Below are 23,858 nucleotides of genomic sequence, written 5' to 3'. Positions count from 1 at the left end.
AATCAACTCTAATTTCCAAGACCCAACCAACAACTCTTCAACCATCGACCCACACACTATCTTACATAAAGGTGCTACACAGGATTGAAAAAATATTTACGCTGTAATTTTAGAAAATGACCATAACATACTGCATCTGCAGTAATAGTGTAATGATAGTGTTTCACAGTGTTACTTAACCACCAGCGTTGTGATTGGCTGTGATTTTGCTTCCTGATTTCTCCCGCTGGAGAGGCATCTGTTGTCAAAATGGGAAAGCTGTTCTGACTTTGTGGCTGTATCTAGTGGAAATCGCTCTGTCATTCCCTGGTTGCAAGAATTCTACACTCAATTTCAGTTTAAGTGAGAAAACAAGCACTTGGTTTAGGGAATCAATGTACCATCTAAATCACTGTGAAATTATTTTGTCAATAACAAAGCATATGATTTTTTTCAGCTGTTTGAAGCTGGTGGACCAAAACCGAAAGTAAAAGGCTCAAGCACGAGTTGAACCTTTTACTTTCGGTTTTGGTCCACCAACTTCAAACAGCTGTAAAAAACCATATGCTTTGTTATTGACTAAATAATTTCACAGCGATTTAGATGCAACCGATATTAGCATTTTTCACACATGTTCAAAACATCTAGAAGTGGCTGTTGGGATTCACAATACATTTGAGATCATTTGGAAAATTAAAAAGGAAGGAAACCAATGTGTCATTTTGTAATTTGGGTGAAATAACCCTTTAAGCTAACTAAATACAAACATAGGTTGTCATATCAACTATGGCAAGGATCTTACCTTTGTAGGCTGGGGGTGGTTTGGCAGGGCCATTTGAGCTTGACCGGGAGACGTCATTCTGGGAGGATTCAACACAGGAGTCCTCCATCTGAGAGGTGTTGTTCAGAGAGGAATCCAGCATGGACACCCCAGTGCTCAGGCAGCTGTCAATGGTCTCCTCTGCCTGGGAAGAGTCCTCTGTTTGGGTATCATCCAGTGTCAAGTCCCTGGAGTCCTCCACAGAGGAGAAGCTGCTATCTATTGTAGTGTCAGCAACATGTGATATTTCATCCTCACGAGAGGGGTGATCCATGAGAGAGCTGTCACCCAAACAAGAGGTATCATCAAATCGAGATTTGCCGCCATCTATGCGAGAGCTGTCATCCAATTGAGAGGCGACATCCAATCGAGAGCAGTCTTCATCCATGCGAGAGGTATCATCAAACCGAGAGGTTTCACCATCTACACGGAAGCTGTCATCCAATCGAGACGTGTCATCCATTCGAGAGTTAGCGCAAAGTCTAGAAGTGTCACCAAACTGAGATGTGTCGTTGAGTGACGAGTCGTTACAGGCATCATCCTCTTCAGTAAAGCTGGTTTTCTCCATCCTGGTGCTGCCGAGGCACGTGGACACCTGCGACGACTCGTACGCAGACTCCTCATCCGCTGACTCGTCCATCTCACAGGTGTCATCCAGACCTCTTCTCTCCAGGGGAGAGTATGAGTGTCTCAGGGGGGCGGTGTCCATTCTCTCCGCACGCATTTTGTCGCCAAAGGAATTCTCTTGGTCCTTGGGAGGCGGAGGAGTCCCAGGAATATCTGTGAGGGGTTTGTGTGAGTGTTTTTCAGATTGACGAGTAAGAGACTTGGTGGCATCCATCTTTGATGGTGTTCTAACTGGGTCGACTTTAGGCTGTGCAGAACTCCCCTCTGGTTTTCCAGGTGGTTCTACAGAGGGTTCCTTCTTGTTGCCCATGGCCTTCTTGTTCCCCATGTCTCGCTCCTCTGGCTCAGCGGAAAACATGCGTTTAGGGGGTTGTGGAGGAGCAGGAACGGATAGGGAAGGCGCAGAGACAGCAGGAGGGGTTGAGGGGACCATATGAAGAGCAGTCATCACTGCAGGAGCCACAGACACCAAGGCAGGAGGCTCAGACATTGAAGAAACTCCGGAGGCTTGAGCTTTAGGGCCTTGGACAGTTAAAGGAGGCATAGATACCTCCTTTGGAGAAGAGGACACTGCAGACGCAGACTCTGTGGAGGGAGCAGAAACTGCTGGGGGAGGAGTAGACACAGATCGAGGAGGTGAGGACACTGATATAGAAGGTGCACTGACTGCCCAAGGAGGACTGGGCACTGCTGAGGAAGTTTGCCTGACTGCCACCAAGGTAGTAGACACCGCTGGGGGGGACACGAAAACCGTTGGGGGAGGTGCAACTGCAGATATTGATGGAGTCCAAAAATTTTCTCGAGGAGCTCCAGATAAAGCTGTGGGAGAAGAAGTCAAAGGCGGTGGTCTGGATCCTTGAACCATCTGCTGAAGTGCAGAGATGGGCGCAGACATGGAGCGCAAGGGAGCACACACCATGGTAGGAGTAGAGACCATCGCAGGAGGTGCAGATGTCATGGGAGCAGTCTGATGTGCCACAGACACTGGGGGAGGAGCACTGACTGGATGGGGAGCAGACACAGCTGGAGGTATAGAGGATTTGTCCAGGAGAAGAGGTGGTGCAGGTGGCTTGGGAAGAGGTACAGACACTGACAAGGGTGGAGATGCCCCTGATGGAGGTGTGGACAAAGACACTGGAGAAGGTCTTATGCTCATCAGAGGAGGCGAAGACAGCCCGGGAGGAGGTCCAAGCACAGGGAGAGAAGGAGAAGAGGACATGGGAGCCTCTGAGTTTCGGGGAGGCGCAGAACTAACAGAGAAGGATGAAACGACAGGAGGTCCTAATGTACCCATTGGAGGCGTAGACATTGCAGGAGGTGCAGAGAGCCTAGAATGGGTGGAAGGCGCAGACACAGCCGGAGGATGGGACGACATCGAGTGTGGAGGCGCAGGTAGCGCAGACTCCCTCGCTGAGGTTGCCATTTCATGGTGCTGGGCCATTGGCTGCTCGGAGCGCTGGCAGTAGTCACTGGTGGGCCCCATCGGGGGTCCAGGGGGCTTGGGAGGGTAGCTGTCGCATTTAGGCAGCAGCTGGGTGACAGATGCCCTCTCCATCCCATTATAGCCTTTATCCACATCCTTAAACACTTCACTCATCCGCCCTAAGGAACAGGAACACAAACAACAGTCAGACCATTAGAAACGACAGAAACACAACACAGCAGCCACAAGGTAACTAAGAGGGAATCTGGAGAGCAGATGGCGCTTTTAAAAAACACCTTGGGGACAATCTGCTGCATGCCAGCGTGCCACCTCAGTAAGACAGCAAAGGCGGCAATATAAATAGTGTTTGTATCATTGCAAGGGGCGAGGAGTTTCTCATTATGCATTGTGGTGCACATTAGATTTGAGGTATGCCACACCCTACGGGTGACGGTGGAGAATAAGGATATGTGTAGGTGAGATACACAATTTTGGATGACAGTACATTTGACACATTCTCTCTTCTCCGCTCCTTACTGCATGTGCTGCCATAGAAATAAAATGAATAGAACGGGTGTCACCCAATCAAGTTAACGATGGCATAATGGGTGGACTGGTGGCCATTGTGAGTGTACCCATAGGAGCAAAGCAGGCAGGAAGTAAAATATGTACTAAAATATGAGCTGTGATTTGTTGAATCAACTGACATTACAAAAAATACATTCCATTGATAATTTGAATGAACATTCTACATTACCATGGAAATATTGCATCGCAATACCAAGCAGCCATTGCGAGTGTACCCATGAGTTTACCAGTCAAATTGCCAGGGTTAGAGGATCCAAGCCTGTTCTATTAATTATATTTCTATGTGTGCTGCTGCAGCATTGCGGTCATTCGGTCAACTGTTCATTCAGAAAAAAAAGGATAAAATGATATGCTGCTGTTCTAGAATGTAAATTGTTGCATTTTCCCACAATTCTCTGCGCCCCTCCCTGCATCAAGACCACAGTCAGCTTCATATGAGGCTTCATAAGACGATCTATATTACATTTATTATTTGAAAGAGGCTTTGGTATTAGCCTGTGAGGGGCTCTGCGTGTGAGACAGGGCGGGAAACCTGAGGTGCAAAGTCCGGTGTCTTTGATACAATAGCGGCGTACAAACAAAGTGAGAGCGGGGTATGGGCATATTACATATGGCGACCATGGCTAATGGAAACGCTGGCATCCTAAATACTTTTTCTTCACCTGTCCTGTGACCTGCCAGTGGACAATGTGGCCGTTGACGACAGCTATGTCTGTCAGGTGGAAAATGTACTTATTGTACAATTTGAGGGACTTTCTGGCACACTCAACAAAACTGCTCTGTATGCCCACTTTGTCAACTGCTCCCATTTTCTTATTGTACTCCAAGACACAGTCCGGCTTCATTTTCCTCTCCGGTGACATAGTCCAGTTTTCCAGTGACTGACATTTTATAGGTGTGCACAGTCGCCAGAACATGTGCACTGTGTTTTTGTTGTTGTGCTATTCACTGCCTTCACTCCACCTCCCCCTTGCTCATTTACTTTTAGAATATTGGTATCCCCTTCCTGTTGGATCTCACGATGCCACAGGCCCCGGTGTTCTCCCTAAAAAATGGTACTAGAAAAGGGTAAGACTACTGTCCACAAATACAGCGTGCCACTTTTCCAAGTCTGGCTGCAACATGGTGATCACTACTGATCCAGATATGGCAAGACCCTCAACATCTATTATATCTGTGGTGGAGCCGGTGTAGATGATCAGGTCCTGTACGTATCCTGTCAGACAGTCACATAAAACAATGAACTTTACTCCAAATCTGTGGCGCTTTGATGGGATGTTTTGGCGGAACGCAAGCCTCCCTTACCAAGCCATGAGAGACTCATCAATGCACAAATCCTGTGAGGCACAAACACTCTTCAAAAATGCCCTGGACAAGCTGCCCAGGACATTACCAATTTTATGATGGGGGTCAGCGAGGTTGGCAGTGGCGTTGTTCACTAAGTGGAGCGCTCTCAGCAAGACAAGGAAGCAAGTCCTGGGAAAAGGGGGGGGGGGGCTGCAGCATATGGTCAGTGGTCCCTCATACAGCCCTTCTTCACTAGCCCCATCAGCAACACTTTGAAGAGGAAGGTATATAGTGCATTCGGAAAGTATACAGACCCCTTGAATTTATTCAAATTTTGTTATGTTAGACTTATTCTAAAATTGTTTTTTTTATTTTATTCCCCTCATCAATATACATGCTTGGACCAGGGTTGCACATTCTCGGTTATATTCAGAGGTGGAAACTTTCATTAGGAATTAAAGAGAAAATATGGGAATATGGGAATTAAAAGAAATATATGCAATTAAATATTAATTCCATTTAAATGTACAGTTGAAGACGGAAGTTTACATACACCTTAGCCAAATACTCAGTAAAACTCAGATTTTCACAATTCCTGACATTTAATCCTAGTAAAAAGTCCCTGTTTTAGGCCAACTGGGATCACCACATTATGTTAAAAATTTGAAATGTCAGAATAATAGAAGAATGATTTATTTCAGCTTTAATTTCTTTCATCACATTCCCAGTGGTCAGAAGATTACATACACTCAATTAGCATTTGGTAGCATTGCCTTAACATTGTTTAACTTGGGTCCTTCCGACTTCAACTGTAGATGTTTCTTGCATTGCATATATTTACCATATCATCCAGAGACAGAAACATAAACCTTTTACCTTATCATAAGTAGACATAACTGCAAATGATTAAATTCTTCCGTATAGAAAAATAAATTATGTTTAGTTACGAATTGAACTTTAATTAAATGAATTGACCAAAAACATTTTCAACATACATCTGTAAAATGACAGTCTGGTAACTAAAGCTTTGGTTGTGTTCCTCTCAGGCTTCCATGTCTTCTCCCTAGACCTCCTCTATGTCGGCGGCAGGTAGCCTAGTGGTTAGAGCGTTGGGCCAGTAACTGAAAGGTTGCTAGATCAAATCCCTGACCTGACAAGGTAAAATATGTTGTTCTGCCCCTGAACAAGGCAGTTAACCCACTGTTCCTAGGCTGTCATTGTAAATAAGAATGTATTCATAACTGACTTGCCTAGTTAAATAAAGGTTAAAAATGTCCACCTCTTGAACACCAGACTCTGAGGCCTCATCTTCACTGTCACTTTCCAACCTTGTTGAGGATGGCTTGTTGTCCAACCTTGCTCGGATGGCCACCAATTCTTCAATCCTTGTATTGGTCAGCCTGTTGCGTGCTTTGGTGTGTGTGTTCCCAAACAAGGACCATTTGCGCTCTGAGGCGGCTGATGTTGGTGGGATTTGGAGGATGGAGGCAACAGGGGAAAAAGCCTCAGATCCACAAAGTCCCTTCCACCGGGCGGCTGATGAGATATGTTGGCGCGACTGCCATCTTGCATCTCCATCCCAAAGCCCTTGCCTGGAAGTGTACTTCGCCAGACTACCAAGAACCTTGCCCTCATCCAGGCCAAGGTGGCGAGACATGGTAGTGATGACACCATAGGCCTTGTTGATCTCTGCACCAGACAGGATGCTCTTGCCAGCATACTTGGGGTCCAACATGTACGCTGCGGCGTGTATGGACTTCAGTCTTCACGCTTTATGATGCATTTCAGAACTCCAGCTTTCTCTGCTTGTAACAACAAAGTGGGAAGTGGGCAGGACAGTACGGATTTCTTCTCTTACATCTGCAAGCAGAGTCTGAACATCAGACAGGATGGCATTGTCTCCCTCAATCCGTGCTGCTGCTATAGGTTTCTGGAGTTTCAGGCTGCTTACCACTCTCTCCAAAAAAACATAATCCAGGAGGATCCTCTTGATGGGCAGACTGTGATATGGCCATTTCTTGGAGACTCCTTCCCCTCCAGGAGACTGTCAAACATGACGACAATACCACCCCAATGGGTGTTGCTGGGCAGCTTCGATGTGGTGCTCTTATTCTTCTCACTTTGCTTGGTGAGGTAGATTGCTGCTATAACAAGTTGACCCTTCACATACCTAGCCATTTCCTTGGCTCTCTTATAGAGTGTATCCATTGTTTTCAGTGCCATGATGTCCTTGAGGAGCATTCAATGCATGAGCAGCACAGCCAATGGGTGTGATGTGAGGGTAGGACTCCTCCACTTTAGACCAAGCAGCCTTCATGTTCGCAGCATTGTCTGTCACCAGTGCAAATACCTTCTGTGGTCCAAGGTCATTGATGACTGCCTTCAGCTCATCTGCAATGTAGAGACCGGTGTGTCTGTTGTCCCTTGTGTCTGTGCTCTTGTAGAATACTGGTTGAGGGGTGGAGATGATGTAGTTAATTATTCCTTGCCCACAAACATTCGACCACCCATCAGAGATGATTGCAATAGTCTGCTATCTCTATGATTTGCTTGACCTTCACTTGATCTCTGCATCCAGCAAATGAGTAGATAAAGCATGTCTGGTTGGAGGGGTGTATGCTGGACGAAGAACATTCAGAAATCTCTTCCAATACACATTGCCTGTGAGCATCAGAGGTGAACCAGTTGCATACACAGCTCGAGCAAGACATTCATCAGCATTTCTCTGACTACGTTCCTCCATTGAGTCAAAAAAAAATCTGATTCCAGGAGGACCATGAGCTGTTGCTATCGATAAGGTGTCTGATTCATCATTTTCACCTCGAATAGAAGTAGAGTGACTTTTGGCAGAGGTTGCTTGTTGTGAGCGCTGAGGGAACTTTATGGACTTGGCCTGATGATTCTGCATCTTTGTTGCATTCTTCACATATGATTTGGCACAGTATTTACAAATGTACACAGCTTTTCCATCTACATTAGCTGCAGTGAAATCAGATAGTGCACATCAGATAGTGCCCGTGGCATTTTCCTGGAAAGAAAGAAAATGAGTAAAAAAAAACAAATACAATTCCATATACAGATAAATAGTTAAACAGTTAGAATAAACAACTTCTTTGTAAGATTTTTTTATTTAAATGAAACATGTATGGAAACAGGTGTATTAACACTCCTCAGCAGGCTCAAGCAAGCTAAAACCCGCATGGTAGCAAATATTAACTAGCAGAAATTGTTACGTTAGAAATGATTTAAACACACTATTTGCTAGTTAACAAAAAATCATGTATGTCTTAAAATATATTCACCCCACCCAGTAATGTAATCAAAACTTACCAGAAAGCATGTTGTCCTTGGCTCAGACAGTGTAGTAGTGTGGGCTCAGTAGCATCTCATTAGTGTGCAAGATCTTGAGAATCAGCTGCACATGTGATGGAAGAATGCACTGTGCATGCAGAGGGTTGCTATTCCATTGAATTGGGGATAGTTTAACCAACATATGCCACAAGACCTAGAATTGCCTTATGTGTATCCCACAAAAAAGGTTCACCGTTATAAGCTAACTTTTCTTGATGAATTTAAGCAAAATTCCCAACATTCACAGGCTTAACTTCCCATGGAAAATTTCAGGAAAAGTACCGGAAAGTTTCCGACCCTCTGCAACCCCAGCTAAGACAACAACCTCTCCCTCAACGTGAGCAAGACAAAAGAGCTGATCGTGGTCTATAGGAAAAGGTGGGCTGAACAGGCCCCGTGCTTCCCATCTAGGTTTCTTCCTAGGTTCCTGCCTTTCTAGGGAGTTTTTCCTAGCCACCGTGCTTCTACATCTGCATTGCTTGCTGTTTGGAGTTTTAGCCTGGGTTTCTGTATAGCACTTTGTGACATCCACTGATGTCAAAAGCGCTTCATAAATACATTTGATTGATTGATTAACATCTACGGTGCTGAAGTGGGGCAGGTTGAGAGCTTTAAGTTCCTTGTTGTCCAAATCACCAATGAACTATCATGGTCCAAACACACCAAGACAGTTGTGAAGAAGGCACGACAACACCTTTTCCTCCTCAGGAGACTGAAAAGATTTGGCATGGGTCCCCAGATCCTCAAAAAGTTCTACAGCTGCACCATAGAGAGCATCCTGACTGGTTGGTCCCCGCCTGGTATGGCACCTGCTCGGCATCTGACCGTAAGGCTCTACAGAGAGTAGTGCGTACGGCCCAGTACATGGGGCCAAGCTTCTTGACATCCAGGACTTATATACTAGGCGGTGTCACAGGAAGGCCCAAAAAATTGGCGAAGACTCCAGTCACTCAAGCCAGACTATTCGTTCTACTACAGCACGGCAAGCGGTACCGCAGCACCAAGTCTAGGACCAAAAGGCTCCTTAACAGCTTCTACCCCCAAGCCATAAGACTGCTGAACAATTAATCAAAATGGCCACACGGACTATTTACATTGAACCTCCCCCCTTTGTTTTTACACTGCTGCTACTCGCTGTTTATTATCTATATATAGTCACTTTCCAAATTACCGACTAACCTGCACCCCCGCACATTGCCTCGGTACCAGTACCCCCTGTATATAGCCTCGGTATTGTTATGTAATTTTCCTTTCAGACCCTTGACTCAGTACTTTGTTGAAGAACCTTGGGCAGCGATTACAGCCTCGAGTCTTCATTGGTATGACTCTACATGCATGGCACACCTGTATTTGGGGAGTTTCTCCCATTCTTCTCTGCAGATCCTCTCAAGTTCTGTCAAGTTGGATTGGGAGCGTCGCTACACAGCTATTTTCAGCTCTCTCCAGAGTCCGGGCTCTGGCTAGGCCACTCAAGGACATTCAGAGACGTGTCCCGAAGCCACTCCTGCGTTGTCTTCGCTGTATGCTTAGGGTCATTGTCCTGTTGGAAGGTGAACCTTCGCCCCAAATCAAATCAAACTTTATTTGCCACATGCGCTGAATACAACAAGTGTAGACTTTATCGTGAAATGCTTACTTCCAAGCCCTTAACCAAAAGTGCAGTTCAAGAAGAAGAAAATATTTACCAAGTAGGCTAAAATAAAGTAATAATAAAAAGTAACACAAGAATAATAACAAGGCTATACTTTTTATTTTATTTAACCTTTATTAAACTAGGCAAGTCAGTTAAGAACAAATTCTTATTTACAATGACGGCCTAGTAACAGCATACAGGAACTCAAGTCCCTTGGTTCACTTGACCTAGAATTCCTCACAATCAAATGCCGACCGCATTATCTCCCAAGAGAATTCTCGTTGGTTATTGTCATAGCCGTGTATATCCCCCCTCAAGCCGATACCACGACAGCCCTCAAGGAACTTCACTGGACTTTATGCAAAATGGAAACCATGTATCCCGAGGCTGCATTTATTGTAGCTGGGGATTTTAACAAAACACATTTGAGAACAAGGCTACCTATATTCTATCAGCATATTGATTGTAGCACTTGCGCTGGCAAAACACTGGATCACTGCTACTCCCTCCTTCCGGCAAATCTGACCACGACTACATTTTACTTCTCCCTTCCTATAGGCAGAAACTCAAACAGGACGTCCCCATGATAAGAACTATTCAACGCTGGTCTGACCAATGGGAATCCACGCTTCAAGATTGTTTTGATCACGCGGAACTGAAAGCGCGAACCACTGCAATTAACCATGGAAAGGTGACTGGGTATATGGCAGAAAACAAACAGTGAATTTATTCCATCCTCAAAGCAATCAAACAAGTGAAATGTCAGTAGAAAGACAAAGTGGAGTCACAATTCAACGTCTCAGACACGAAACATATGTGGCAGGGTCTACAGACAATCACAGACTACAAAAAGAAAACCAGCCACGTCATGGACACCGACGTTGTGCTTCCAGACAAACTAAAACACCTTCTTTGCCCATTTTGAGGATAATACAGCGCCACCGACACGGCCCGCTACCAAGGACTGTGGGCTCTCATTCTCCGTGGCCGACATGAGTAAGACATTTAAACACGTTTACCATCGCAAGGCTGCCGGCCCAGACGGCATCCCTAGCCGCGTCCTCAGAGCATGCTCAGACCAGCTGGCTGGAGTGTTTACAGACATATACAATCTTTCCCTATCCCAGTCTGCTGTCCCAACATGCGTCAAGATGGCCACCATTGTTCCTGTACAAAGGTAACTGACTATCACCCCATAGCACTCACTTTTGTCATGATGTGCTTTGAGAGACTAGTCAAGGATCATATCACCTTACCCGTCACCCTAGACCCACTTCAATTTGCGTACCGCCCCAATAGGTCCATAGACGATGCAATCGCCATCACACTGCCCTATCCCATCTGGACAAGCGGAATACCTATGTAAGAATGCTGTTCATTGACTACAGCTCAGCATTCAACACCATAGTACCCTCCAAGCTCATTAAGCTTGAGGCCCTGGGTCTCAACCCCACCCTGTGCAACTGGGTCCTGGACTTCCTGACGGGCTGCCCACAGATGGTGAAGGTAGGAAACAACATCTCCACTTCGCTGATCCTCAACACTGGGGCCCCACAAGGGTGCGTGCTCAGCCCCCTCCTGTACTCACTGTCGACCCATGACTGCGTGGTCATGCACACCTCCAACTCAATCATCAAGTTTGCAGACGCCACAACAGTAGTGGGATTGATTACAAACAATGACGAGACAGCCATATAGGGAGAGGTGAGGGCCCTCGGAGTGTGGTGTCACAAAAACAACCTCTCACTCAACGTCAACAAAACAAAAGAGATGATTGTGGACTTCAAGAAACAGCAGAGGGAGCATCCCCCTATCCACATCAACGGGACAGCAGTGGAGAAAGTGGAACCCGAGCCACTGCCTGTTTACCCCACTACCATCCAGAAGGCGAGGTCAGTACAGGTGCATCAAAGCTGTGACCGAGAGACAGAAAAATAGCTTTTATCTCAAGGCCATCAGACTGTTAAACAGCCATCACTAACACAGAGAGGCTGCTACCCACAAACTTGAGTTCCTTGGCCACTTCAATGGATCACTAGTCACTTTAATGTTTATACTGTATTTTATACCATCTATTGAGTCTTGCCTATGCCGCTCTGTCATTGCTCATCCATACATTTATATGTATATATTCTTATTAAATTCCTTTACCTAGACGTGTGTATTAGGTAGTTGTTGTGGAATTGTTAGATTACTTGTTAGATATTGCTGCACTGTCGGAACTAGAAGCACAAGCATTTCATTACACTCACAATACCATCTACTAACCATGTGTATGTAACCAATAAAATTTGATTTAATTTTGTGTGCCTTTGCAAATCATACCCATGTCCAATCAATTGAATTTACCACAGGTGGACTCCAATCAAGCTGTTGAAACATATCAAGGATGATCAATGGAAACAGGATGCACCTGAGTTCAATTTTGAGACTCATAGCAAGCGGTCTAAATACTAATGTAAATAAGGTATTTCTTTAAGCAACAATTACTTGTTTTCACTTTGTCATTATGGGGTATTGTGTGTAGATTGATGGGGGTATTTTATCCATTTTAGAATAAGTAACTAAAGTTACTTTGAAAAAGTAATTAAGTAAAATCCAAACTGCTGTGAAAAAAACGCTATATTTAAATCTAAAATGTCACAAAAATTGCAAGAACAAATCACTACGGGGGTCATATGTTAAGAATAGAGGTTGACCGATTAAATCGCAATGGCCGATTAATTAGGGCCGATTTCAAGTTTTCATAACAATCGGTAATCTGCATTTTTGGACACCGATCATGGCCGATTACATTGCACTCCACGAGGAGACTGCGTGGCAGGCTGACTACCTGTTATGCGAGTGCAGCAAGGAGCCACGGTAAGGTGCTAGCTAGCATTAAACGTATCTTATAAAAAACAATCAATCTTAACATAATCACGAGTTAACTACACACGGTTGATGATATTTCTAGTTTATCTAGCTTGTCCTGCGTTGCATATAATCGATGCGGTGCCTGTTAATTTATCATTGAATCATAGCCTACTTCGCCAAACGGGTGATTTAACAAGTGCATTCGCGAAAAAAGCACCGTCGTTGCACCAATGTGTACCTAACCATAAACATCAAGGCCTTTCTTAAAATCAATGCACAAGTATATATTTTTAAACCTGCATATTTAGTTAATATTTCCTGTTAAGATGAATTTATTTTAACTAGGGAAATTGTGTCACTTCTCTTGCATTTTGTGCAACAGGGTCAGGGTATATGCAGCAGTTTGGGCCACCTGGCTCGTTGCAAACTGTGTGAAGACTATTTCTTCCTAACTAGACAGCCAACTTCGCCAAACGGGGGATGATTTAACAAAAGGTAATTATATATATATATATTTGTAATAATGACAATTACAACAATACTGAATGAACACTTTTATTTTGACTTCATATAATACATCAATAAAATCTATTTAGTCTCAAATAAATAATTTGGTTTAAATAATGCAAAAACGGGGGCCTCCCGGGTGGCGCAGTGGTCTAGGGCACTGCATTGCAATGCTAGCTGCGCCACCAGAGTCTCTGGGTTCGCGCCCAGGCTCTGTCGCAGCCGGCCGCGACCGGGAGGTCCGTGGGGCGACGCACAATTGGCATAGCGTCGTCCGGGTTAGGGAGGGTTTGGCCGGTAGGGATATCCTTGTCTCATCGCGCTCCAGCGACTCCTGTGGCGGGCCGGGTGCAGTGCGCGCTAACCAAGGGGGCCAGGTACACAATTTTCGTGATTGGATACCACGAAAATTGGGGAGAAATGGGATTTTTTTTTAAATAAAAAAAATAATGCAAAAACAAAGTGTAAAAGAGAGTAAAAGTGCAATATGTGCCATGTAAAAAAGCTAACGTTTAAGTTCCTTGCTCAGAACATGAGAACATATGAAAGCTGGTGGTTCCTTTTAACATGAGTCTTCAATATGCCCAGTTTTAGGTTGTAGTTATTATAGGACTATTTCTCTCTATACCATTTGTATTTCATATACCTTTGACTATTGAATGTTCTTATAGGCACTATAGTATTGCCAGCCTAATCTCGGGAGTTGATAGGCTTGAAGTCATAAACAGCACTATGCTTCAAGCATTGTGATTAGCTGCTGGCAAACGCAGGAAAGTGCTGTTTGAATGAATGCTTACGAACCTGCTGCTGCCTACCACCGCTCAGTCAGATTGCTCTATCAAATCATAGACTTAATTATAATATAATAAACACACAAAAATACAAGCCTCTGGTCATTAATATGGTCAAATCCAGAAACTATAATTTCAAAAACAAAACGTTTTATTTTTTCAGTGAAACACGGAACCGTTCCGCATTTTATCGAACGGGTGGCAACCCTAAGTCTAAATATTGCTGTTACATTGCACAATCTTCCATGTTATGTCATAATTATGTAAAATTCTGGCAAATTAATTACGGTCTTTGTTAGGAAGAAATGGTCTTCACACAGTTCGCAACGAGCCAGGCGGCCCAAACTGCTGCATATACCCGGACTCTGCTTACACTGAACGCAAGAGAAGTGACACAATTTCCCTAGTTAATATTGCCTGCTAATATGAATTTCTTTTAACTAAATATGCAGGTTTAAAAAATATATACTTGTGTATTGATTTTAACTTCTCTAGGTTAGGGGGCAGCATTCGGAATTTTGGATGAAAAGCACGCCCAAATTAAACTGGCTGCTACTCGGGCCCAGAAGATATGATATGCATATAACTGGTAGATTTGGATAGAAAACACTCTAAAGTTTCCAAAACTGTTAAAATAGTGTCTGTGAGTATAACAGAACTGATTTGGCAGGCGAAAACCTGAGAAAAATCCATTCAGGAAGTAGTTTTTTTTGTTGGTTTTGTAGTTTTCTATTCAATGCCATTACAGTATCCATTACAGTATCCATTGACTTAGGACTCCAAATGCAGTTCCTATGCATTCCACTAGATGTCAACAGTCTTTAGAAATTGTTTCAGGCTTGTATTCTGAAAAATTAGGAAGTAAGAGCAGTCTGAATGAGTGGACCCTAAAGTGTCACAGAGCTTTTTCATGCGTGCGACTGAGAGAGTGCCTTTCTTGTTCACCTTTTATATTGACAACGTTATTGTCCGGTTGAAATATTATCGATTATTTAGGCTAAAAACAACCTGAGGATTGAATATAAACATCGTTTGACATGTTTCTACGAACTTTACGGATACAATATGGATTTTTTGTCTGCCTGTTTTGACTGCGTTTGAGCCTGTGGATAACTGAAGAAAACGCGCGAACAAAACTGAGGTTTTTGGATATAAAGAGACTTTATCGAACAAAAGGAACATTTATTGAGTAAATGAATGTCTGCTGAGTGCAACCATATGAAGATCATCAAAGGTAAGGGATTCATTTTCTCTCTATTTCTGACTTGTGTAACTCTTCTACTTTGCTGGTTACTGTTTGTAATGATTTGTCTGCTGGGCTATGTTCTCAAATAATCTTAAGGTATGCTTTCGCCCTAAAGCATTTTTTAAATTTTATTTTATTAGTAAAACATTTTTTTATCTGACACCGTGGTTGGATTCACAAGAAGTTCATCTTTAAACCTATGTAAAATATGTTTTTTTTCCTGAATTTTTATAATGAGTATTTCTGTATTTCAATTTGGCGCCCTGCAGTTTCACTGACTGTTGAAGAGGTGGGACGCTACCGTCTTACGTACCCTAGAGAAGTTAAGAAAGGCATTGATGTTTATGGTTAGGTACATTGGTGCTACGATTGTGCTTTTTTCGCGAATGCATTTTTGTTAAATCATCACCCGTTTGGCGAAGTAAGCTGTGTAGGCGTCCAAAAATGCAGATTACTGATTGTTATGAAAAATTGGAATTTGACCGTCGACCTCTAAAACATACCCTGGTAAAACTGACTATCCTACCGATCCTTGACTTTGGCGATGTCATTTACAAAATAGCCTCCAACACTCTACTCAGCAAATTGGATGCAGTCTATCACAGTGCCATCCGTTTTGTCACCAAAGCCCCATATACTACCCACTAGAGGTCGACCGATTAATCGGAATGGCCGATTAATTAGGGCCGATTTCAAGTTTTCATAACAATCGGAAATCTGTATTTTTGGACACCGGTTCAACTTACCCCACTCTCCTCTAAATGAAAATATGCCTAGTTAACTTATGAAGTGGAAAAAGTAGACACTTTGAGAAAACACTGAAATATATGTTTTCATATCGGCAAAGGTTTTCAGTTCTGTCATGGAAACATTGTTTTTTATTAAATCTGCTTAGCAAATTAAATCACTGACAGCTGAGACACTGATTAGGCCTAATTGAGCGTAATTGAGTCATCGTTTGGAAATAAAAATCGCTTTGAAATAGGTATTTCGAACTCCAGTGATATATTGTGCCGTTTCCACAGACACTGGCTCTAGTGACCATATGAAAATGAAACACGGAAACAGATACTTACTTCTTTAGTGCCATAAAAAAAGGGACTAGGTTACTCTGAAAACTTGCCACCTGTGTAAATATTTAAATCTTACCTTGCATGACAGCAGGCATCCCCACAGTACCTCCATGGGGACTCCTCTCCCTGGTCTGGCTCTGGGGCGATCCACTATCCGCCATTGTCGAGGGTGACATCATTGGGACAGAGGACACCCCCAGGGGGAGGGGGCTGCCAGTGCCTCCCTGGCCAATGTGGTGGTGCTGTGGACTGCCCCGTGGAGGGGTGAAATTTTGGGAGGTAGGGGGCATCATCTGAGCCTGGGACTGAGATTGGGATGGGGGCTGGGGTTGTGGAGCGGGAAGAGGTGGGTGCTGGGGCTGGTAGTAGGGAATCCCATTGGGTACCATGCTGTAGTGCTGAGGTTGCTGCTGGTGATGTGGGTGGTGGTGCGGGTGGAGGTGCTGCTGTGTCTGTTGGTGAGGGGATGACTGTGGAGGCTGCTGCTGGTGATGCTGTGAGGGCGCAATCCCAGGATGCACCTGGCTCTGGTAGGACCCGTACACACCTTGTGAGTTATACCCCATTGCCATGGCTGTGCTGCTCTGCTGTTGCCCCGGGTTACCCCTGTTCCAGTACTGGCCCCCTGTAAGAGTCACGTTTGGTGGGGCCGCCACGGGTGGCTGACGGGACCCAGACATGCCCCCGTTCAGTTGGTACTGTCCATGATCCTGGAAGTGGTGCTGGCTCTGTTGCTGCATCCCCCCAGGTGGAGGCTGCTTCTGGTGCATGCCATGCCCAGGAGACGAGCCCATGGCTGGGCTGTACTGTGGCTGTCCTCCCCACAGGTAGTCGTAGCCCATGCTACTCTGGTGGTGGTGGTTGCTCATGTGGGGATATGAGGCTGTTGGAAGGTGGGAGCCAGGCACACTAGGCCCAATTACAGTAGTGACGCCATTCACATTCATTTCGCCATTCATATCTGCAAAGGTGGTCAGGGGTGAATCAGATTATTAATTGTTCAGTGTGTTCAATTCACACAGCATCCACAGGTCATGCATCCTGCAATCATAAAATGTCCAGTGAATTTAAGGTGAGGTTACATCAATTTGTTGTGGTATGATCATGATATTGATTGCTTATACACCGAACACCTGGTCTAGAGTTACATACAATATTTTGCTGATTATAAGGGGTCAAGAGACTAGGGCAGAGAGAGATGAAATATAAATCAGTTATTGATATAGAAATAGTGATGCAGCGAGTAACCACAGCAAATGTGGTTAGAGGGGTACTCACTTTTCTCCTGTGGAGGGAAACTCATGGGAGACCTGTTAGAATAGAGAGAATCCCCTGAGGAGAGTTTCATTCCTGAGTTAGCAGACACGGAGGAGTGGCTGCCATAGTTGAAATGGTTGTTCGACTCCATCTGAAAAAGACAAGTAGCACAGACCACAAGTCATGAACAGAAACCAGAAAAAATATTTTACCTGCATATCAAATAAAATACTAATCACACAAATTCCATGCAGCTGTCTCATAAATAGGCTATTCTTACAAGCAGAATACACATGCAATGGATGGTTTTCATAAATAAAATGTGTGTATTATAAAATAAATAGAAAATAGTATGTGTTATTTTAAAAACAAAGTAGCTAGCTAGATCCATACACTAACATTACTTGGTTAGAACTGCAGGCGTTGGCAAGCCTGAGATGGACTACTATGGATGACACGGTGTGGAATTAATTATCAAACATTGCCCTCCCATAGCTCCCTAACAATGTCGCAGTTAAAGCAGCGAAGGGGATGCTCTGGCCAACAAAATAATGGACAATGAACGCCACGGATTGATCCACGGTAGCTAAAGCACAACGGACCCGTTTTGATAACGGGAAAACAACAATATGTTGGTCTGAGAAATATGTTTTCAAGATAACTACAAGTTGAAAAAAAATTATATCGTAGTTTACAACAAGTACATATTGTATGGAACGTCAAACCATTCGTAAACCCAATGTTTAACTGCATTTTTCAACATCCATCCCACGATAAAGAGTAATATTAGCACGAAGAGCTAACTAACACTAGTAGCTAGCTGAAAACATTGGCGTTCTATACTACCGTAGCTCGCTGCAACATACATGTTTGGGCCATATCACAAATATATGGTAATGCAATAACCAAAACAACAGTTAGTCATTTATTAGTTACTTTCGAAGGACATAAAATGTTATTCGATTGTACATAATTCTGCTTACCATCTCACACTGGCTGGGCTAACTACCACACGTGACCATGCGCTCGCGGATATTACCCCCTGGATGGACCTGAATTTCTCTCATCCACAGATCAACTAGCTACCTAGATGATCTGTGGAGCTAGCTAAGTGTTCATCGACATAAATCAAAATGTAGCCCTCTGATAAAAAAAATCAACATTTGGTTTCTCACTATGGCTATGTTTAATAAAAACTATTGTTGTACATTTATTTCATGATAACATTAGCTATTTGACGTGTCCAGTTGAAGTTCATTCATTTAATGTTCGCTTGTTAGCTAGCTCAATATAGCTAAACCATCTAGCTACAGTGGCTAACGTTATCCAGTTGCTTATCAAACGGTCAACAACGGAAACAAAAAGGGCTTAGTAGGGCTTGTAATGTTAGTGAAATTCAATAACAAAATTGCTCGAGCAGTTGCATTAAGCATGTTACGTTTTGGTATTGTCGATATATTGACTAGCTATCGTTAGTTAATTTGTGTACAACAGTATCTACATATTTTCAAATGAACTTTAATTCAAAACTCGCTAGTAGATAAGTGGCTAAAGCTCATTAAATAACGTCATTTCCAACCAGCGAGATAGGCCTATCTGGTTAGCGACACCGCGCGCAGTTAACATCTGATTTCATGTCTTTCTCTGCAACAAAAACAATCCTCCAAGGATGTCGTGAGGTGAGATATAGCTAGCTAGTTACATTTAATACAATCGGGTTTACATTCTAGAATTTGCTGGTTGTTTCAACATTCGACACATCGATACCGCTAAATTCAAGGTTATTTACAATAATCAGCAACTGAAGTTAACACCGTAGTGTAAAACTAGTTAGCTAATAAGTCACAGCAGGTAGCTAGCTACATTAGCTAATAAAACTTATGGAGAATCGAAACATAGTAGGCCGTCTTGGAGTCTCATTCTTGTTTACGTTACTGATCATTTTGGATGCTCTTTTGTTAGCAAGGTAATACACATTGTTTTAGCTGTAACGTTAACGTTAGTTGCCTTAGAAATTGCGAGACAGCATCATCCTCACACACAAAAGTTTTCGCCATAAAATTTAATTAAAACTGCCTAACCTTGTAATCCTTGGATTTCAAAGGCACCGATGCCTTTGATCCTCCGATTGAACAAATATGGTTGAAGACGGTACAGGCGATGTAAATAATAAACAGGTTTTCGCTAACCTTTGGGTTTCAAATTAGCAAACATGGCTGGTGTTTGAGCGCAGCCATGATTACAGAAGAGAAAGACATCGAGCCGCAAGAGGAAGTGAATGGGTACACACTACGTGCAGCCTGGTGAGCTCAGGGTCCTACCGCCGAACTATCATAAAATTACACTTGTCATCTGATGTACTTAGGCTACAAACAAAAATGAAGGTATGGATCAATACAATGTAATTAAAAGTACGTATGAATTTGAGTATAAACACAAATGAATATGGGAAACCGAGTTAGATAAGTATATTTGGTCTAATACTAGACACAGAGTATATACATAACCTACTGGTACTGAAAATATAGGGTGAGTTATCACAGTGTTATTTCGGATTACAAATGTATTTGGCCTGTCATCTCACACATTTCCCCACATTTCACTGTCATCAGTGACCATTTTGAGCATTTTCCAAGCTAAAAGTGCATGACCTGAAACCTTCAGCTACATGCAAAACAAATTTCAGCAGCACTCAAACCATCTACATTTGACGTTTTTGTCTGGAGAAACATGTTACTCCTACAACTGGATTGAAGCTTCCTTTGCATGAATTTAAGGGGTGGACCGCTGTGACATCTTCATTTTACCATCATTCAGATCCATGTGGATTTTAATGTTTTTTATGTCTAGTGCTCACCTGCTTCAAAACAAATTGCCCTCTGGGAGAAATAAAGTTGAAACTTGAATGTCTCGAGTATAGACATCATGATATTATTTTGTGCCCTTTTTTTTTATAAAGATAGCCCACTACAAAGTAGGGATATGGTCTCTCACATCATATGGTTCTTGTCTTGAAGGCCTGCAAATTCAGTGTAGTGCATATGTGTGGTGCTCTGATACTTTTAATATACTTATACACTGCCACAATTTTAACCTATTAATTTCCTGTTACATTGTTTTAAAGTCTAACGTTTCACGGTAAACGATTCTGTTAAAGGGATACTTCGGGATTTTGGCAATGAAGCCCATTATCTACTTCACCAGGATCAGATGAACTCACGAATAACATTTTGTATGTATCTTCGTGCAGTTTGAAGGGAGTTTCTAACGAGAGTTAGTGCAATTGCTAACTAACATTAGCGCAATGACTGGAGGTCTATGGTATCAGCTAGCATGCTAGTAGATGCCACAGACTTCAGTGGTTGCGCTAACGCCAGTTAGCATTGGCTCACGAAAGTACCTCTAACTTCCTTCATACTGGATGCAGAGACATAATGGTATCCATGAGTTCATCTGACTATTGGGAAGTAGATACAGGGCTTCATTGCCAAAATCCAAAAATAAATCCCTTTTAATGAAACTAATGTTTTAATTTTGCAATATTGTGGTATAGGCTACTACATCTCCTATAATGAATTAGGCAAATTTCCAGAATGAGAACATAGATTATATTAAAGGAATAGAACAACCTACATTCTAGGCTTTCATTAATTTATTTTAGTGCGATAAAATTCATGGTAACATAACTGCGTGCAGGTGTTTCTATTCATTTCATATGACATTTGTTGAACCCTGCACCTGGATAATTCTTGGAAGAGTGTTCTACAGTGGCCTACTTTTGAACAGGCACACACACACTATCATTGTGCAAAACATCATTGAACTTTTATAAAGACTATCCAATCCTGCAGCAAAAACCTGCCCTTTAGGACACAACAAGTGACACCACATAATATACAGTGCATTTGGAAAGTATTCAGATCACTTGACATTTTCCACATTTTGTTACGTTACAGCCTTATTCTAAAATTGATTAAATAAACTATTTCCTCATCAATCTACACACAATACCCCATAATGACAAAGTGAAAACAGGTTTTTAGATTTTTTTTGCAAATGTATAAAAATAAAACAGAAATACCTAAGTATTCAGACCCTTTGCTGTGAGACTCGAAATTGAGCTCAGGTGTATCCCGTTTCCATTGATCATCCTTGAGATGTTTCTACGACTTCATTGGAGTCCACCTGGGGTAAATTCAATTGATTGGACATGATTTGGAAAGGCACACACCTGTCTATATAAGGTCCCACAGTTGACAAGCCAAGAGGTAGAAGGCATCGTTCTTATAGCGCCGTGACAAGATTGTGTTGAGGCACAGATCTGTAGAAGGGTACCAAAACATTTCTGCAGCATCGAACGTCCTCAAGAACACATTGGCCTCCGTCATTCTTAAATACAAGAAGTTTGGAACCACCAAGACTCTTCCTAGAGCTGGCCAAACTGTGCAATCGGGGGAGAAGGGCCTTGGTCAGAGAGGTCGCAAAGAACCTAATGGTCACTCTGACAGAGCTCCAGAGTTCCTCTATGGAGATGGGAGAACCTTCCAGAAGGACAACTATCTCTGCAGCACTCCACCAATCAGGCCTTTACGGTGGAGTGGCCAGACGGAAGCCACTCCTCAGTAAAAGGTACATGACAGCTCGCTTGTAATTTGCAAAAAGGCACCTAAAGGACTCTCAGACCATGTGAAACAAGATTCCCTGGTCGGATGAAACAAAGATATTTAATATTTTGGCCTGAATGCCACGCATCACGTCTGGAGGAAACCTGGCACATCCCTACGGTGAAGCATGGTGGTGGCAGCAGCATGCTGTGGGGATGTTTTCCAGTGGCAGGGACTGGGAGACTAATCAGGATCGAGGAAAAGCTGAACGGTGCAAAGTACAGAAATCCTTGATGAAAACATGCTCCAAAGCGCTCAAGAACTCAGACTGGGGCGAAGGTTCACCTTCCAACAGGATAATGACCCTAAGCACACAGACAACGCAGTAGTGGCTTCGGGACAAGTCTCAGAATGTCCTCGAGTCTCCCAGCCAGAGTCCGGACTTGAACCCGATCGAACATCTCTGTAGAGACCTGAAAATAGCTGTGCAGCGACGCTCCTCATCCAACCTGACAGAGCTTGAGAGGATCTGCAGAGGAGAATGGGAGAAACTCCCCAAATACAGGTGTCCCAAGCTTGTAGTGTCATACCCAAGAAGACTCAAGGCTGTTATCGCTGCCAAAGGTCATTCAACAAAGTACTGAGTAAAGGGTCTCAAAACTTATGAAAATATGATATTTACTTTTTAATACATTTGCAAAAATTTCTAAAAACCTGTTTTGATTTTGTCATTATGGGTTATTGTGTGTAGACTGAGGGATAAAAAAATATATATATATTTTAGAACTAGGCTGTAACGTAACAAAATGTGGAAAAAGTCAAGGGGTCTGAATACTTTCCAAATGCACTGTATTTAATCTTCAGTTTTGCCAGAGTTTCATTTCACAATAAAATGGGCACATTCAAGAAAAGCATAAAACAAATACCATAATATTGTTACTCAAAAGAAAGACTGTACTCAAGAATATGATTTTGAATCGATAACTATTGCTTTCTCATTAAGCCATTTCACATTATCCCCTTCATTGTTGAACCCTTTTCAACCCACTACCTCCTCTCCTCTTGTCTCACACTTCCTAATCGTCTTCCACAGCTTTCATGGCATAACTATTTAATTACTCTCATTCAATACAGAATACACATAGCGGCTCTAGGACCCGACGGGATGTCTCCCTCGGAATCATTAGAGCGCAAAGTGTGTCTGGTCAGAATGCAACAGGAAGTGATGATGAGATAGTATTGAGATGGGAGTTTGTCGTTGAAAGATGCACTATGCAGAAATCAATCCGCCATTTCCTGGTTGCTAAAACTCTAATAGTTCGCCTGATTTCCGTTAATGTGACAAAACAAGGAAGTATAGTGTAGAGAATCATTGTACCATCTAAACCGCAGTGAAATATATTTTCCATCACCAAAAAAGTATTGTATTTTCAGCTGGTGTACAAAACCGAAAGTAAAAGAAGCTAAAACGAAACTTAAGCAAGGGAAGCATAAAAATAGCTCACATTGAACACATCAACCGCTTCTTAGGGTGTGTTTGTATATTGGGCGTTCGTAAATTCAGAGTGCTGTCAGATTGTCCGTTGGTAAATTCCGAGAGTTGTCACATTGTCCATTTGTAAATTCAGAGTGTTTCACTCTCAGAGCGTTCAGATCACACTCTTTTGTCTGAGGAGTAGGGTTGTAGGTTTGATCCGAACATTCTGACCTCACAACAGCAGTTGAGCACCCAAGCTAAGTTGGCTAGCTTAGCTTGTACATATGATATGAGTAATGTAGGATATGTAAACATTAAAGTGCCATTATTTAAAGTGAC

General features: G+C 43.0%; 1 protein-coding gene across 2 annotated transcripts in view; it reads right to left on the bottom strand.

Moving 5' to 3' along the window:
* The window catches only part of LOC139557102 (bromodomain adjacent to zinc finger domain protein 2B-like), a 39,034-nt gene extending 20,304 nt beyond the window's left edge, over nucleotides 1–18,730 (bottom strand). The window contains exons 1-4 of one of the 2 annotated variants that reach the window (XM_071371471.1): nucleotides 18,422–18,730; nucleotides 17,460–17,589; nucleotides 16,258–17,142; nucleotides 782–3,028 (exon numbers count right to left, since the gene is read on the bottom strand). In XM_071371471.1, coding sequence (XP_071227572.1) covers nucleotides 782–3,028; nucleotides 16,258–17,142; nucleotides 17,460–17,589; nucleotides 18,422–18,424 — 3,265 coding nt within the window. In that variant the 5' untranslated portion in view covers nucleotides 18,425–18,730. The remainder of the gene's footprint in view (nucleotides 1–781; nucleotides 3,029–16,257; nucleotides 17,143–17,459; nucleotides 17,590–18,421) is intronic. The other variant, XM_071371470.1, reaches the window with a different exon arrangement.
* Between the last annotated feature and the right edge of the window lie 5,128 nt (nucleotides 18,731–23,858).

This window comes from Salvelinus alpinus, chromosome 28 (genome assembly GCF_045679555.1).
Source record: "Salvelinus alpinus chromosome 28, SLU_Salpinus.1, whole genome shotgun sequence".
Classification (NCBI taxonomy): Eukaryota; Metazoa; Chordata; class Actinopteri; order Salmoniformes; family Salmonidae; genus Salvelinus; species Salvelinus alpinus.
This window is presented reverse-complemented; position numbering and strand designations above follow the sequence as displayed.